This window comes from Belonocnema kinseyi, chromosome 10 (genome assembly GCF_010883055.1).
Source record: "Belonocnema kinseyi isolate 2016_QV_RU_SX_M_011 chromosome 10, B_treatae_v1, whole genome shotgun sequence".
NCBI classification, from domain to species: domain Eukaryota; kingdom Metazoa; phylum Arthropoda; class Insecta; order Hymenoptera; family Cynipidae; genus Belonocnema; species Belonocnema kinseyi.
The window spans coordinates 39,625,445-39,643,980 of NC_046666.1; the positions used below are offsets into that span (position 1 = coordinate 39,625,445).

An 18,536-nucleotide genomic window follows, 5' to 3' on the forward strand; every position below is an offset into this window, starting at 1 on the left:
ATACATTTTTTCAGTTAAAAAAATAATTTCCAACGAAAAAAAGAACTGAATTTCGACATAATAGTTGAATACTGTAATAAAAGCTACTCTTACAAATCAGAAGACATTTTTATATAATTTTATATTAGAATTTAAATAAATTTTAACAAACTCTCAAAAAAATCCCTGACTTTAAAAACAAATTTTCTGAAATTTCCCAGTTTTTTCCATTTTAAAATAATTCTCTGGCAATTCCTAGGTTTCCGTGTTATTATTTTGTTTTGGTTGAAGATTTATTATTTTAGTTGAAAAATCAAAATTTAAGTTTAAAATTCAATTCTTCAATTGAAAATGTAATTATTTTATTAGAAATTCATATTTTTTGTTAGAAAATTAATCTTCCCTGTTGAAAATTGATCTAAACTCAATTATTTGGTACCTTCGAACGTTTCTGAAAAATCGTTTCGAAAAAAGTCGCACAATCCGAGCCCTGAATTTATTCTAGATTGGCTTATAGCCTGTGATTTGAAATTTGTTATTTCAAGTACATGGATAGATTTTTCTTCTTAAAATCAGTCAAGCTCGCGATAAAAAAATTCAATGCCATTTTCTGGTATATTCCAATCCCAAAAATGTCCCGGTTATTTTCTAGTTGTCCAAGTCCCTTCAATCAAAACATTTACCTCATTATTGTCTATCAGATCGAAGAAAAAACTCAATGAAGCATTTTATAACATGAAAAATAAAAACTAAAAACGAGTCCCTTTGTGAGAGATGAAAGACATTTTCAAAGGTTAAGACGAACTCGTGGATTTGGTATTCGAGACGTGATCAGCATCAAATTCAGAAAGATAAGAAGTAATAGAAGCTGACTTCGGACTTCTGGAATAGAGTAACTTTTCTCGATTTATATTTTCTTCGCTTTCCACGATTCCTAGAAAAAAATCAACATCGAATATGATTTTAACTGCAGTACTTGCACTGCTTCACAATACGATCAAGGAGAAAAATTTTATGGGTTGAAAAAAAAATTACCTAACCCAATGTTTTGACAAGAAGGATGTGGAAACTCGTCAAGATACAAGAAGCAAATAGACCATTCTATTTGTCTAAGTACATCCAGGTTTAAATATAAAGCTTATTTAATCAGGTGTCTAGTTTAAACAAAAATCCAGGACTCTTCCAGGTTTTTCAGGACAAAAAATAACTTTCCCAGGTAGCTTTTTTACGAAAATATGCTTTTTGCACAAAACTGTAAGAATTGTAGATCTAGTGGAAATAAAAAAGTTTTTACAAGAAGCAGCAATCGCAAATATTTCGAGGTTTTTTTCTGGGCTTCTTTAACTTGAACAACTATTTAATAAAATTTTTTTAGATTCAATAGTTTTTTGCTTTTTGTTATAATTATACTGAGTTCAAATCCACGTGTGATTAGCTTTTTTATAGATGGACAAATTTGTTATTCGTCTTGACTATTAATATTCAAAAACCAGAATTTTAATTCAATAACATTTTAAGCCTAGAATCTTTTATAGACCTAATAAAAAAATTTTTAATAAAAATTTGTTTACTTATTTTAAGAAAAAATGCACTTTGCTGCAATAAGCAACACATTTCCAATACAAAAGGACGATTTTTCAATAAGCGTTTAAAATTTATACCAAAAAAGACGAATTTAAAACGAAATTGATTAATTCAAAAAAGTTGAATTTTCATCATTAGAATTGAGTTTTTAACCAAATTGTTCAATTTTCAATCTACAGAAATAAATTTCCAATTAAGCGTTAACATCATCCACAAACAGATGCATTTTGATCAAATAATTGAATATTTTAAAAGACAATTTGATTTTTAAGACAAAACGATAAATTTGAAACCAAAATGGTGATTTTCTGTCAAAATGGACAAATTTTCAACAAATAGTTGAGTTTTGGACTAAAAAAAGATAACTTTTTAACCAAATACTTGAATTTCTAAACAAATTGTGAAAATTTGAAACAAAAATATTCAACTTCAACCAAACATTTGAGTTTTTAACGCGAAATGTTGAATTTTCAGCAAAATAATTCAATTTTCAATAAAAAAGTTAAATTTTTGACCCAAAATACGAATATGAAAGATAAAATTTTTCATCAAAAAGATCCATTTTCACTGAAAGCTAAATAAATTTTCAACATAATATTTAAGTTTTTAATCAAAGAGATAAATTAAAAAATAATAATTTCAAACAAACAGATGCAGTTTAACCAACAGAAGAAATAAAAAAAAATTGTATCAATAGAGTCGAATTTTCAACGAAAAAGATCAATTTTCTAAAAAAAAAGGGACGCTGTCTTAATGAAAATGAAATTTTAAGCAAACAAAAAAAAATTCTACAACTTAGTTAAACTCTTAAGCAAAGAAATACACCTGCAATAAAAAAATTAATTCTTTGACCAAATGATTCAAATTTTATATCGGAAGTTCAGTTTTCAATATAAAAAAGTCAATTTTCAACCAAAAATAGTATAGTTTTAATTAAGTTGAAAAGTAAATTTAAAAAAATAAAATAAAATCATTTTCAACAAAAATTAGTTAAAATCTCAACCAACGAGATGAATTTCTCACAATAATTATGAATCTTCAGTTTGAGTAGTTTGGTATGAAATTCTTTTTTTTTCATTAAAAATTAATTCTCACAAATGAAAATTTACCTACTCTATTCTTGGTTAATAAATGATCTCTTTAGTTTAGAAATTTCAATTTTTAGTCAAAAATGCTTAGAAACCAGCATCATATCCATTGTTCAAACTACTTAGTTAAAAATTCATAGTAATTTGTTTCAAATCTATGTATGTTGTTAAAAATTCATCTTTATGATCGTAAATTAAACTTTAATGATCGCAACTTATTGTTTTCCGTTCAAAATTAATAGTTTGAAATGAAAATTTGACAACGTTGTTCAACATTCAACTGTCTAAATGAAAATTAACTCTTTTCTTCAACATTCATATTCTCGAATTGAAAATTACTTCTCTGAAATGAAAATTTATCTAACCAATTTTCGTTTCATAATTGAAAATAGTTGAAAATGTTTAGAAAGTAGCAGCACATCCATTGCTGAAACTAATTGGTTAAAAATTGTCTTTTAATTTGTCAAAAATTAAACTTCTTATTCATATTCTTGGTTTTAAAAATTCTTATTTTTCGCTTAAAAATTTAACACTTTGGTAGAAAAGTCAACAATTTGGTACAAAAGTAAACTGTTCACTAGAAAATTCGTTTTTTATTGAAAATCATTTCTCTTAAATAAAAATTTAACTACACTATTTTTTGTTAATATTTTATCTTTATTAGTGTAAAATTTTCACTTTTTAGTAAAAAAATGTTTGGAAACTAGCATCACATCCATTGTTGAAATTACTTATTTGAAAATTTATTGTAATTTGTCAAGTCAAAAAATTAGATATTTTATTGAAAATTCGTTTTTTGTTTAGAAAATTAAACTTCTATTTTGAAAACCTTTTTTTTTAAGGAATAAAAATTCCAGGATCATGAGTGAAATTCCAGGAATATTCCAGGTTTTTAGGGATATGACGCTAGACACCCTGATTTCATTAATTTTATTCCAAATGTAAGAAATTTTTTTTTTAATACAGATAAACAAAAACTTGAGAAATGATTCCGAGGAGGATTCACTTATACACGCGAAATTAGCGAAATCAATTCATGAATTTTTGCACAAAGTGACTCTAACACTAGATTCGAAATCGAAAGAAACCGAAGATTTCTTTTCATCAGCAACGAAAAAAATAGAAGAATCATTGAAAAATAGTACCCAATTTATGAGCAAAGAAGTCGCTCATGCAAAAAAGTCGGTTCTTCAGTTGGCAAAAATTTCAGAGATCCAGCTAGAAAGTTATTCGGGTTGTGTAAATCAATACAACGAAGATATTCGAAATATTAAAAAAACTTACAATGAGAAAATTAAGTCTTGCACCGAAAAAACAGTAATTGGTGTTGAAACTATTCGGAGCAAGTATGAAAACGATTTGCAGGATGTGAGAGATTTGAAAAAATTAACAACTCGAGCCCTCAAGGAATGTCTGGATAAAAAGAGTAATATTAAACATTGCATCGATGATAAAATGAAATCTGCTCATGATAGGTACAAACATACTTTACAAAATTTGCAGGAAGCCTCGAATTCTTCAAAAAAATCTGTTTTGAAATTGCTGAAAATTGCCAGCATTTGCCATGAAAACGCCCAAAGTGATATTTTGAAAAATCTGCCAAAAATTGTTGAAAAGACGATAATTTGTATTAAGAATTCAAAGGTATTTTATTTAATAAAAAAAAAACCGCATGGGGAAGTTCAACAACTGCGTCACCATATTTTGCAAACCATTTCCAAAAGAGATGAATTTTCAACGAAAGTGTAAATTTTCAAATTAAACAGTCGAATGTTTGAGAAAACAATTGAATTTTAAAATCGAAAGGAAGAATTTTCAACCAAAGAAGATGTTATTTTTCTAGAAAGAGACGAATTTTAAACAAAATATCTGAATTTTCAATCAATTGATTGCATTTTTAAACAAAATATATTAAACTTCAAAAGCAAGCAGTTGCGTTTTTAAACAAATAGTTTAATCTTCAAGCTAAAGAGAAATTTTTTATAATACGGTTGAATTTTCTACGAGTAGCTAAAAATACGAATTTTCAACGAAATATTTTCAAACAAAGAAGACCAAACTTCAACCACAAATGCATGTTAAAACAAATAATCAAATTTAAAAAAAAGTGTTAATCAATAAAGATAAATTCTCATCCAAAAACTTTTCTACCAAAAAAGAAGATTTATTAATACAGAGGGACAAATTTTCTATCCAAAAAGACGAATTTTTAAGAAAATAGAAAAATTTTCGATAAAGATGACGTATTAGCAAAACTGCTAAATTTTTAACAAAATAATTATATTTGCAAGAAGATAGTTGAATTTTAGGCACATAAAGATGAATTTGCAACTAAATGATCGATTTTTTAAATAAAAAAGATCAAACTCCAACCAAAAAAAAATGTTTTGAAACAAATAGCTTAATTCTCAGGCCAAAGAGACAAATTTTGTATATTAAAGTTGAATTTCTAAATATCAAAGATGAATTTTTATAGAAAAACATTTCTACCAAAAAATTATAAATTTGTAACTAAATAATCGATATCTTCAAGCCAAAAACACTAATTTTTTTATAATAGAGTTGAATTTTTTATCAAGAAAGATGAATTTTCACAACAGAGGGACAAACTTTGTATCCCAAAAAGACAAATTTTCAACCAAAAACAGATGAACTTTTAACCACATATTGGAATTTACAAATAAAATAATAAATCTTTAAAAAATAGATTTAACAAAGAATTTGCATTTTCAACCAAGTACTAGAATTTTCAATAAAAAAGATCAGTACTTTAAACGAAAAATTCAAAATTCATCTCTTTTGGTATAAGTTGAATCTTTTTCTGTCCAAAGTTAATATTGCAAAAAAAGAGGATTTTAATTTTTAATTAAAAATAGTTGAATGTACCAATACATATGAATTCTCAATGAAAAATGTAATGCTTGATATTTTTACGAAAAAAGGTTTTCATTTTAAATAAAAAAACACTTTAATGCCACCAAAAAATACGAATTCCTAACGAAATATTTAAATTCTCAATTAGAAAAGATTTTTTTTAACCAAGCAGTTGAACCTTTAATCAAAAGAGATAAGATTTCTACCAAAAGAGAGAAATTTTTAATCCAGAAAGATTTTTCAAACAAAAGAAAAACAAATATGCAACTAAGATTTTTAATTTTATTCTAAAAGAATAGCATTTTGACCCAAAAAGACGAATTTTCAACACAGCAGTCAAATTTTTTAAACCAAAGGAAAAATTATCTACAAAATGGTTAAATAACAACAAAAAATATAATTTTTATCGTTTCCTTGAATTTTAGTCTCAAAACGATTAGTTTTCAACAAAAATGCAATGGTTGCATTTGGAGTTCATAAGATTGATTTGAAAAAAAACTAATTTTCGAAAAAATAGTTCCCTTTTTAATCAAGTAAATGAATCTTCAAATAATAGAATTAATTTTTAACAAAGTAATTCAACCAATTAGTTGACTTTTCAATCAAGAAGATGAACTTTCTGCTAAAAAGTACAAATTTATATTGAAATACATCAATTTTCTACAAAATATTTGAATTTTCTAACAAAAGCAATCAGCTTTCAAACAAAAACGAAATAGTTGAATTTTCAGTTATGAAAGTAACTTTTCAACAATAAAAAAATGATTTTTCAATAATATATTTGAACATTCAAGCTATAAAATCGATGCTTAACAAATTAGATCGACTTTCAACTAGGTACTGGAATTTTTAAGAACATCCGAATGAAATTCGCTCTTAAAATTTTAATATTTGAATTTTAAACTGAAAACGATTATTTTTAACAAAAAAAAAAGGATTAATTCAATTTTTATTTAAGAAAATTAATTTTCAACGTAATAAAAAAGAAAATTTGAACATAATAGTTCAACCAAATGGTGGAATTTTTAAACAAAAGATGAGTTCTGAACCAAATATTAGTTTCAATCCTGCGTTTAAATTTTAAACTGAAAACGCTTAATTTTCAACAAAAAATAGAATAGCTAAATTTGCAGTTCAAAAAATTTGATTTTCATTAAAAAAAACGAATTTTCAAAAAAAGTTTTCATTTTCATCCACGTAAATGTATTTTCAAATAGTAAAATTAACTTTTAACAAAGTAATTCAACTGTCAACCAAGTAGTTGAATTTTCAACCCAGAAGATTAATTTTTTACCAAAAAGACAAAATGGCTACGAAATACATTAATTTTAAACCAAATATTCAAGTTTTCAACTAAAAACAATCAATTTTCAACTAAAAATGTAATAGCTAGAATTTCAGTTGAAATATTAATTTTAAAAACAATTTCTTTTAAGAAGATGGTTCAACTTTCAGTTGAGAAAATTAATTATCGACCAAATAAAAAAAAATTCAACAAAGTAGAATTTTGAACTAAAAGACATTAAATATGATCCGAAAATATAATAGTATAATTTTCATTTCAAAAATGGACTTTCCATTAAAACTAGTTGTATTTTCAAGAATTAAAAAAAAATTATTCACATTTATATTTGTCATCTGTGACGTCACATTCTGCGTAACCTTCCGCCCTCCCAAGGATTAAAAAACGTCAGAATATCTGCCCACTCCCTGGAAATGTGACGCATTTTTTGAGCGGCCCCTATTTGAAAAATAAAGAATCAATTTTAGATCAGATACAATTTTTTTCTAATTGAAGTTAATTTCATTTGGTTATAGGAAAGAAATAAGTCAGAATCACCGGCATTAGTCATCGATACATTTTTTGATGATGAAAAAAAATCTGAGGAAATGTTGCAGCAAAAAATAACGATTATAATTAAAGCGCCCAATAAAGAAATGATCAAAGTTGCTAAGGAAGAAAAAATGGAATGTTTGCAGGAAGCAAAGAAAGACGCTCTGAATTCAATGAACTTAATTTTACATGAAATAGAAGCTGCTGAAAAAATCACAGAAAATTTCCAAAAATCTGATAAGGCGGATCCTTTGCTGCAAGATTTCATTCGTTATTTCAATGAAATTGTTCAAGATTCAAAGCTAGTTCTAAAAAAATGTACAAAAGAAGATGGGAAGGTAGTTGAAGGTAACTAAGAAATTGAGTTTTTATTTTTAATAAGAAAAATATATTTTAGGCATCAGACTGTTCGGTAGTTTAATCTCAGATTAAAAAAAGAGGATTTAGAAAAAGGAATTAAAAGGGAATTTCATTTACTATTTAAAACATTTTTTTTAAATACGGAGTTTTCTAGTCATTTCTGTGTTAAATTTCTTGTACCTTAAAATAAATTCATCCACTAAAGTGCGAAGTAAATTAATAGAACCTAATAGGAAAATTCTGCTATTTTTGGTTGAGTATTTATATTTTTTATTAGCAATTTTATTTTTCTATTTAAAGTGTAATGATATTGTTGAAACTTCAACTGTTTTCTTGAAGAAGAAAAAAGGCGTCTTTTGGTTGAGATTTTTTTTTCTTTTGAAAGTTGAACCACTTTTTTAAGAATTCATTATTTTGTTGCAGATTCAGATTTTCAGTTGAAAAAACATTGGTTAGGTTGAAAATTACTTTTCTTTTTGAAAAATTACCTTTTACCTTTTTGGTTAAAAATTTGTGTTTTCCAGTACCCTATTAATCCTTTTAACTATAATTTTTGTATTTTTAGTTAAAAATTTAACTATTTGGTATAAAATGACCTTTATTTGTTGAAAATAAAAAATTTGAGATTAAAAATTCAACTTTCTTGTGGAAAATTTTTCTCGATGGCTTGAGAATTCAAAAACTTGTTTGCAATTTTTTTCTTTCTTGACTGAAAAATATTTTTGGTTGAGAATCGAACTATTCTTTTTTTAACTTTGAAGAAACTATCTTTTTTCGTTTAAACATCAACTACTCCATTTTTTAAAGAATTTATATTTTTTGGTTAACACTTCAACTACTTTTTTAAAAGTTGAATGACTTTGTTAAAAATTCATTTTTTTGTTTATGAATTCATAATTTTAGTTTAAAAAACATCTCTTTGGTCGAAAATTTCTTCTGTTTTTGAAATTTAACCTTTTTGGTTAAAAAAATATATTTATTAGTGTAAAATGTAATTATTTGTTTTAAAAATGATGTATTTTGTTAAAAATTAATCGTTTCTGGTACCTTCTTACTCTTGTTAGCTAAAAATTCATATTTTTAGTTGAAAATTGAAATATTTAGTAAAAAATAAACTTTTTATGCAAAATTCATAATTTCGGGTAAAAATTCAGCTTTTTGTGGAAAATTATTTTCGATGTCATAAAAATTCAAAAATTTGTTAACATTTTGTTCGTTCTTTACTGAAAAGTCTTTTTTGATTAAAATTTCTCTTATTCGGTCAGTTTAGTTAAAATTTCCATTCTTTATTTACCAACAGATATTTTTAAGTTTAAAATTCCACTATTTTTTATTTATTTTTTGTTGTTGAAAATTTGTCTTTTCAGTTTGAAGATTCATCTCTTTTGGTATAAATTTTATGTTTTTTTAAAATTAAAACTGCAGCGGTTTCTTAATAATTCATCTATTCTGTTCATTTCATTATTTCTTTGAAAATTCAACAATTTTCTTAAAAATAATTCCTTTGTGCAGCAATATGAACTTTCTCTATAAGTGATTTAAAATTTTAAAAAATTTGAAGGTCGAAACTGCAACACTTGGTTAAAAGTGATTTACTTTGTTAAAAATTCACATTTTCGGTTACCGATTTATTCCTCTTTTTCCCTGATAATTCATCTCTTTTGTTAAAAATTTGTCCTTTTGGTAGAAAATTAATCTTCTTGATTAAAAATTCTTCTTTTTTATTTAAAATCTAACTGTATCATTTTAACTTTTTCTTTTTCCTTTAGAAGATAATACTTTCACTTTAAATACTAGGAATGGGAAGCATTTTAATTTGAACCTTATATCCATATCTGCATTAATTTTACATAAAAAAATGTATTCCCCTACTTTCGTGAAAAATCCTCTAATTTCTTCTATTGAAGAGAATTTTGAACTATGAAAATGTTTATCTCTATAAATGTGTTTTTAGTTTTGAACTAAAAAATTTATTTATATTTTTCGCGTTTTCTTACATCATGGATATCTGTTTATGATCCTTAAAAAATCAATTAAATCGCTAGATCACTTTAATAAAAATTCTAGAATATAAATTCTGCATTTTTTAAATGACAAATGGAAATTTTTAAACTTTTACACCAGCCCGATTTAATTTTGCACAAAAGGAGATGGAATGGAGACAAAGTATTCGAAGTGAAATTGATTCAAATCGATTCGATATGATAGGACGTTCGTTATCTTCAGAATCTAATTATTTTTAATTTGCTTCCTTTGACCTCTATCCAGCCGATATTCTCAAGTGTCTCGCCGAGTTCTTCGATTCCATAAAATTAAAGAAGTTTGAACTGATAAAAAGAGTGGATGCACTAAAGAAAGATAATAAAAAATCCAGCCTCGACATCGACAAGGCCCTGAAATGGATTTCCACAGCGGAAGAAAAACTGAAGACAGTGGACAAAATATTTCAAGAGTGTACCAAAGCCGGAAAGAAATAAATCTCGTCTCCCGTCTTTACCCATCACTTATTATTATTCTATGCTAATTTTACAAAAAAAAGTATTGATATTGAAGTTGCACAGAAGAACCGATTTACATTTAATTCTTCAATTAGGGGTCGTCCTTTTATTATGTAACGCTTGGGGGTGGTGGGATAGATTTTATGGTAGTTCAAACCTCCCCCTCCGATACCTTCCCTTTACTAATCCCCTTATATTTCCCTACGTCGCCACTTCTCCCTTTCGTCGTCGCTTCTCCCCCTATGTCCCACTTCTCCCTTACGCCACCACTTCTCACCTACGTTCCCACTTTTTCCCTACGTGCCCACCTCTTCCCTACGTCCCCACCTGTCTCCGACGCCCCCAATTCTCCCAATTGTCCCAATTTCTCTCTTACTATTCCACCCAAAACTTCGATCTTACCTTCCCCAATTTTTCCTTATTTAATTCCCCTCTCCTCACTTATCCCGAAATTTCCCCTCACTTTATGTTACTCCCTTATTTCCCCTCACTTCCAATAGTTCCGCTCCCCTTACTTACCCACCCATAATTTCCACCACTTCTCGTACTTCCCCGAACCTCATTTCCCTTCACGTTCCGTAAAAATTCTTTTTTCATTTGTTCTTACTTTTCCTGCTTACCCCCTCCCCTCATTATACCTACTTACCACTCTTTATTTCCTCTCAAATTCCCCATTATCTTTGCTGAACTATGTCCATATTTCTCTCTTACTACACTACCCGAAACTTCGACGTTACCGTCCCCAACTTTTTCCTTATTTACTTCCCCTCTCCTCACTTACTCCGACTTTTCCCCGCACTTTCTGTAACTCCCTCATTTCCCCACACATCCAATAGTTCCGCTCCCCTTACTTACCCACCCACAATTTCCACCACTTCTCGTGCATCTCCAACCTTCATCAGTGGTGACCTATGTCAACATTTCACTCTTACTACGCCACACAAAACTTCCACCTTACCTTCCCAACTTTTTCTTTATTTACTTCCCCTATCCTCACTTAACCCGAAATTTCTCCTCACTTTCTGTAACCCCCTCATTTCCCCTCTTTTCCAAAGTTCCGCTCCCCTTACTTACCCCCCCCCCCAAAAAAACTTTCCACCACTTATCGTACTTCCCCGAACCTCATTTCCCTTCACGTCTCGTAAAAATTCTTTTTTCATTTGTTCTTACTTTTCCTACTTGCCCCCTCCCCTCATTAAACCTACTTACCTCTCTTTAGTTCCTCTCACATTCGCCATTTCCCCAGCATTATGAGTTTTCAGCTGTGAGCTATAAAACTTGGGTTAAGAGTTAGAAGCTCCCCTCAGTTCCCCATTTTGAAAAAAAGTACGATGGTCGGACGGACAGAAGAATGCAACTAAAAGTGTATCTGAGCGCGTCCCCGAAACCCTAAAAAAAATGGCAACAATATGTTTTCTAAATATTTTCTAAATGTTTTCTAAGATTTCTAGAAAAAGTTTAAATCATTCATTATTTTAAAAAATGAATTTCAAAAGAAAAACATTCCCATACATACAGTATTTCCTGAAACGTCAAAGAAGAATCTAGATGATTTTAGAGAAAATTCTATTATTTTTCAGGATTTAGGAAAAATCGTAGGATAAATTTGAATCGTTTCAAAATATAATCGAAAGTTTTAAAAAATTTCAAAAATAATTTAACATTTGATAATATTTTAAATAACTTTAAACAAAGCGTTGATTTGTTAATATTTCGAAACAAAAATTTAGAAGCTTATAAATGATTTTGAAGGTTTTCAATAAAAATAATAAAAAAATTTTATAATTTCAAGGAAAATTTAAAATGATTTTTTATTATGAAAAAAATTGATTAAAAGTAATATTTAAAATGGTTTTAAAACTTTTCAAAAGATTTTCAAAATCGTCAAATTTTAAAAAATGCAATTTAAAAAGATGAAAAAAAAAATTAAACAAAATATATATTTTAGAAGAGTTCGAAATTAAATTTTGAAGCTTATGAGGCATTTTCAAAGGTTTTAAAAGAACGAAAAAGTTTTCAGATCATTCAGAAAATTTGACATGATTTTATATTTTTAAAAATAAATTTCGAGAGAATATTTAAAAAGATTTCAAAACGTTTCGAAATTTCCAAAATTTTCAAAGAATAATCTGGCAGATCCTGAGACATTTTTAAAGATTTTTTGTAGAATTTTGTAGATTTAGAACACAAAACATAGGAGCTTTATGATATTTTCAAAATACTTGAAGAGAATTAATATTTTTTCTTAAGATTCCAATGAGAACTTTTAATGATTATTACTTAAAAAATGTATGTTAAGAAAACCTTTAAAAATCTTTTTACAAAATTCAAAATTTTTGCAAAATTTTCTAAAAAATAATCTCCAAGATTATGAGACAGTTTTCTATTTTGCGGTAATTCTTTTTGTTTAATTTAAAGAAAAATACGACTAATTTTAAAAGATTTTTAAAAGGTTAGAAACAATTTCAAAAATAATTCGAGAGTGGAAAATTTTTCAAAAAATTAAAGACAAAATTTAGATTTTTAAAAATGTAAAAATCCAATTTTGAAGCTTTTTGAAAGATTTCAGGATAAGAAACAAAAATTCTGAGGTTCATGGGAAAATTCTTGAGATTCTTTTATTTAGAAAACATAAATTTGCATGAAAAATTAAACAAAAAATTTAAAAACTTACGAAAGACTTCTAAAAATGAGACGACTAAAATTCCCGAAAAAGAAACTATTCAAAATAAATACTCCTGAAAAAATAAAGTTGCTGACTATTTAAAATTTCCAAATCGAAAAAGTCCAGAATAAGAAAATTTTCAACAGTTTATAATATTACGGAATTTGAAAATGCCTGATTCTAAGCAATTGGAAAATTTTTTGTGTCATTAAAAAATAGTAAATTAAAAATAGGTTCGGCCAATAAAAGTATTTCATTTGATTCATTTTTTTTTAAATACAAATATTTTTAATAATTAATTATATTAATTAAATCATTAGTTTTTAATGCTTCAAAATTAAAATTACTTCAACATGATATAATTTTCAACATTCAGAAATTTAAAGACATAAAAAACGATAACGTAGATTTATATTTTCTACAAGAAATATTGTAAGCTTCCATTGCGTAACAATTTTTTGTGAACCAAAAAAATACGGGAATAGACCACCAGTTTTTTCTTCTACTGAACATTATTACCAGAAATTTCAAAATCCCTTTTTCAAATATTTTATTTTTCGGAAACTTTATTTTCAAAGATTTTTAAGTCGTTGTTTATTTTTTTAATAAAAACATTGTATATAACTCTACTTTTTTTAATTTCAAATATGAATTTTCTGCGGCTAAAATCGTTTAAAAGTAATTTCCGAAGAAAAGAATTTTAAAAAAAACTATATTTTGAGATTATTTTCAAAATCGGAAGCAGTACGTTGTAGGGAATGCGTTCCTTGAAACAATAAGCCATTATTTAATTACGTTAAAATATTTAACAAAAATTTATGAGACACGAAACTAAGGGAAAAAAATGTATTATAAAAACCATTGTTAAAACAAAATTACCTTTCTTAAGTTTTTTATTTTATTCATGAATAACAATGTTTTTCTTTTCCTAAAACCGGACAAGTCTTAGGTTTTGAAAACTGAATTATTACAAAATTTAAAATAATATTTCAGCCTAGAAAATTTCAAAATTGACTATCTAAAATTGAAAAGCTCAGTCAATAATTTAAAATTATTTCATCATGAATAATAAAAGATAAAACTTTCACATCGACACGCTTGAAATGATATAATTTGTATTCTGAAACATTTCGAATTAAATTAGTTTAGAGAAAATCGTTAAAAAATAAAACATATCTAATTGCAAGCATATTTCTAATTTTAAATCTAGAGCATCATGATCGTCAAGTTTCAAATTTAAGGTTTTAAAGTTTAAACATTACAATCAAACAAGTTCTAAAGTTATTAACCTTCAAAATTAATGATTTAAAAACTTTAAATAAAGTTCCAGGCTATACAATTTTAAACTTGACTAGGCAAAAATTCACGAGTTTAGGTAAACAACTTAAAATTGTAACCATTCATGCAACCAATTCAAATTGAATAAAATATTTAAAACATCAAAAATGTGGAATTTTAAAAATTAAAATCTCCTAAGTGTAGACGACTTAAATTAAAAATGTTTAATGTTTTCACATTAAACAAGTTCAAAATTAAAGAGTTTACATTCTAAAGTATAAGAAATAAAATTTGGAAATAAAATAATTAAAAATTAAAAATTTTTTAATCCGTTTTAGTTAGTTATTTGGTAATCTTTATTTTTTCCCTACAAAAATAAGTTGCCCAAAGTTTGAAAAAATGATAAAGGTTCGGCTTGCATGAGTGCATCATGGAATCTATTATTATATCAATTGTTTTTAATTTATAACCTTGAAGTCAAAAAAGAGGCATAATAATTTTTTTCTCATCAATTTATTTAATAAAAAATTTACGAAGATGGATTTTGTTCAACAAGTGCAAAAAATAGTAACAGATTTAGGACAACTTATTGCTCAGACTGTTGAAGAAAAATTGGAGGAATTTTCCAAATTTGATGAAAAGGCTGCTTCAACAGTAGGCTAAATTATAGGAAATAAAAATATTTTTATTTTCTAAAAGAGTAATTAAATATTAATAATAAAATACCGGCTTTTTTAAAGGTATCATCAACGTTTGATGAGCTGAGAGAAAAGGCGAATGAGTTATCAAACGCGAATGCAAAATTTAAGTCACTTATCGAGGAAAAGGAGGCTGAGATTCTGAAGATACAATCAAATATGAAAAACAATTTAGTCGAGTGCTACGAGAAAAATTCCAAATCTGTTAAAAAATTAGAGAAAGAACGTAACGATATTCACGAGGAAGCTGCTAAATTAAAAACAGAGGCTCAGAAAATGATAGGAGATTGTCTGACAAATGAAAATAGAGAAAAATGTTTTCAAAAAGGTTTTTCTCAAATAGAAAAAAAGGCTCAAAAATTATTGAAAAACTTCCAGGATTTAGTGAAAAAAGAAACTAATGCGAGGGTCGAATGTACGAAACGTATACTTGAATGTGATAAGAAAGCTGTGGATACTGCTGAAAAAAAAGTTTCGAAAATAATAGACGAGATTACGAAAGCTTCAAGATAAAAATATTCAGTCAGTTTTTATAATATAATTTTTATAGATAAAAATGTTTATTTTAGAGATATTGGAATATTTTAATTTTTAATGAAAGTAGCGTCAATCGCGTGTCACCTAATGTCGATTAATAAAAATAAAATCGATGATAAAAAAATCGATAATAAAAAAGATTTTTGAAGATTTTAAAAATATAGAGAAAGTATCTAGAAATTTTCTAAGAATCTTTTATTTTACTTTACAGGATTTTACTACATTTTAGAAAGAATTTAATTTTTAAAAAGATATTAAAGTGTTTTCTAAAATTTCTAAATATCTTTTTAACTAGAAATATTTTTAAATGTTTAGAAATATTCGGATTTTTTTTAAATTTCATTTTTCAAAATAAAAAATTCTCTCAAATTTACCCTGCAACCTTAAGAAAAAATTGTCATTCTCTTGAAACCTTTCAAAATTCTTCTACTTTGTTTCAAAATATTTAACAATCTTCATTTTGTTTAAAATTTTGTTAAATCCTTTTAAATTTAAAAACTTCTACACTTTAATGATATCTTTTTAAATTATTCCGAAGTTTTGTTTACTAATTCTACAAAAAGAAAATAATTTCCCTGGAATTTTCCAGATTCTTTTTTGACAATTTTGAAAACTTTCCTAAATATTCTCTTAAAATTACATTTGTTAAATAAATCATAATGCATACTATTCTTTTAAGGTATCTTAAAAATGAATTTTTATTCTCTTGAAACATTTTAAAATTCTTAAGAAGCTACTTTTTTCAAAATCTTCAAAAATCGATTTTTTTTTTCATTTGAAAATATCTTCAAAATTTAAATCATTCTCAAATCTTTTTTAAACTTCGAAGACTTTTACGTACCAGTTAAATAGATTCAAGCTTTTCATATATTCTTTTTAATTTAAAAAATTAAAAAATTTTCCAGATTCTTTTCTCACAGTTTTAGAAATCTTTTAAATATCTTGAAAAGTTTGAAAATATTCTCTTAAAATCAATTTTTTAAAATAAACAATTCGTTTTAGTTTTTCTATGAATCTTAGGAAAACACTTTTCCTTCTCTGTAACCCTTTTAACATTTTTTTAAATTATTATTTTTTTAATCTTCAAATATCTACGAATTTAAAAAAAATGATTTTATCAATATATTTACAGCTTTCAAATTATTTTTGAATCATTTAAAATATTCTAAATATCTTTCAAGCTTACTTGTTGTAGACGTTGTTTTCTGAAATTTTCGAAAATTATTTTAAAAAATTTTAAATCATAAAAAAAAATCTTCTAAATTTATGTTTTTAAATCAAAAATTATTCCAAATTTGTCCAAGAATCTTAAGAAATTTGATTGATTCTCTCTAAACGTTTCAAGATACATCAAAAGCTTATTATTTCAAAAACTTCAAAAATCTATATTTTTTAAAAATTTTTATTTAATTTTCTTAAGATTTTAATAATTGTGAAAACTTAAAAAAATTTCTCAACATGTTTTGAAATAATTAGTTTTCCCTTAAATTTTTTATATCCAGCAAAATAGAACAAAAATTCTCTTAAAATGCTATAGATTCTTAAAAAAAGTTGTGTGCAAAAAAATCTATTTATCAGTTTAATAACCATTGTGTGAAAAAATATGTTAAGATAATGAAGATAATAAATCTTTAAGAAAATCGCTTGAAATACATATTTTTATTTATTCCATACACAAGTACTACTCTTAAAAAAGGAACTTTTTTAATATTAGTAAAATATTATTTAACATCAAAAATAATATCCCTAGTTGTTAAGTACTTGTGAAAATCCGATACTGAGCCGAAAATGTTAAAAAGTTAGGCACTTCAGTTAAATTTGATAAATTAACCAGATTTTCAAAAACAATGCGTGCGAGATCTCATGATAACTATGTAAGAAAATAAAAATATTGATTATTAAAAAAAAAGTTTACCTGTTTTTTTTTAATTGGGCAATCTTACTTAAATAAGAATTTTTCGAAGCTCATTTTCGAGATTAATTAGATAATTTGTTGATGAGATCGTAATTATGAGGGTTCTTGGGAGCTAAGGGCCTGGGGCTTCGGCGCTCCAGCATTTTATGAAAATCTGAGGGAGACTTTGAGAGACAGAGGGAAGGAGAGAAAGTTCAGGTTCGAAGCGAGAGAAGAAAGGGATGGTGATAAAACTGTAGTTTATTTCTTATTATTTGCCCCGGGGATAGTAATTTACATAAAACCTGATTGCTGGTGCTAATATTAAGCCTCTCCCTTGAAGGATTGGATTGATAAATTAATTAGTAAAATATTTTAATTATTGCCAGGGTTGCCGAAGGTCAAAGAAAACTTGAAAATAAAGAAGAAGTCACGGATTTTCAAAAAAGTCTTGCAAAATTCAAGGAATTTTTATCCTAATGAGAAGGTAATTGGTTTTATGTAAAATTTTACTTTAAATTTGAATTTTATGTAAAATTAAAAGAATAAACATTCAAACAGTTAGAGCATTTTCAAAATTTTTAAGACAATTATTTTTATTATTTAATAATTCTATGTGCGGCTTTTTTTAGTAATCGGAAATTTCACCAATTTATCCTCACGACTTTTTTCGATAAAAATAAAATGATCAGAGTTGTAGCATTTTCAAAAACCAAAATAACAAACGAAAATAAAAATTTTAACCCAAAACACGCACTTATGAAAAAACGTCAAGAGAAGAAAAACGTTACTTTTTGAAAACTTTAGAAGATTATCATAACAACTTTTAGAATTTTCTTGAAAAATCAAAATTTCCAATTTTGATCGTATAAAAAATAATTAAAAACATAAAAATCCATTTAGCGGTCAAGGTATGCAAGACACTACAAAATATGAAAAGATAAACATTGTTAACCTACAGAAGATCTACGAATTTGTTATCAATCACTTTTTGATTTGAGGCGTTGTTTTTGTTTTATTCGTAAAAAACATTATTGAAAATAGAAAAATAATAAATTTGTACACACAACACAAGCTACGAAAAAAATATGAAGGGTATTCATCAAAAAAGGGCTACATACAGTGCTGGACAAAAGTGTAGGCATAGAGGCAATATTTGAGTAAACACATGTCTCATAGATTTGTTTTTGAAAGTTTTATTGAAATCATTTTGTACAAAGTTTCAATGTTATCCATAGAATATCTAC

General features: G+C 26.1%; 2 protein-coding genes across 2 annotated transcripts; both read left to right on the plus strand.

Annotated features, from left to right (window-relative positions):
- The first annotated feature begins 697 nt into the window (after window positions 1–697).
- LOC117181083 (uncharacterized protein PFB0765w-like) lies at window positions 698–10,196 on the plus strand. Its single transcript, XM_033373651.1, has 4 exons — window positions 698–1,102; window positions 3,618–4,295; window positions 7,344–7,707; window positions 9,988–10,196. Exons 1-4 carry the CDS (start codon window positions 1,040–1,042, stop codon window positions 10,194–10,196), a joined length of 1,314 nt encoding a protein of 437 aa, XP_033229542.1. The 5' UTR covers window positions 698–1,039.
- Window positions 10,197–14,652: 4,456 nt separating this feature from the next.
- LOC117182049 lies at window positions 14,653–17,719 on the plus strand. The gene is made up of 3 exons (XM_033375072.1): window positions 14,653–14,814; window positions 14,901–15,380; window positions 17,679–17,719. The coding sequence occupies exons 1-2, from the start codon at window positions 14,698–14,700 to the stop codon at window positions 15,369–15,371; spliced, it is 588 nt and encodes a 195-aa protein (XP_033230963.1). The 5' UTR covers window positions 14,653–14,697; the 3' UTR covers window positions 15,372–15,380; window positions 17,679–17,719.
- The last annotated feature ends 817 nt before the right edge of the window (window positions 17,720–18,536 follow it).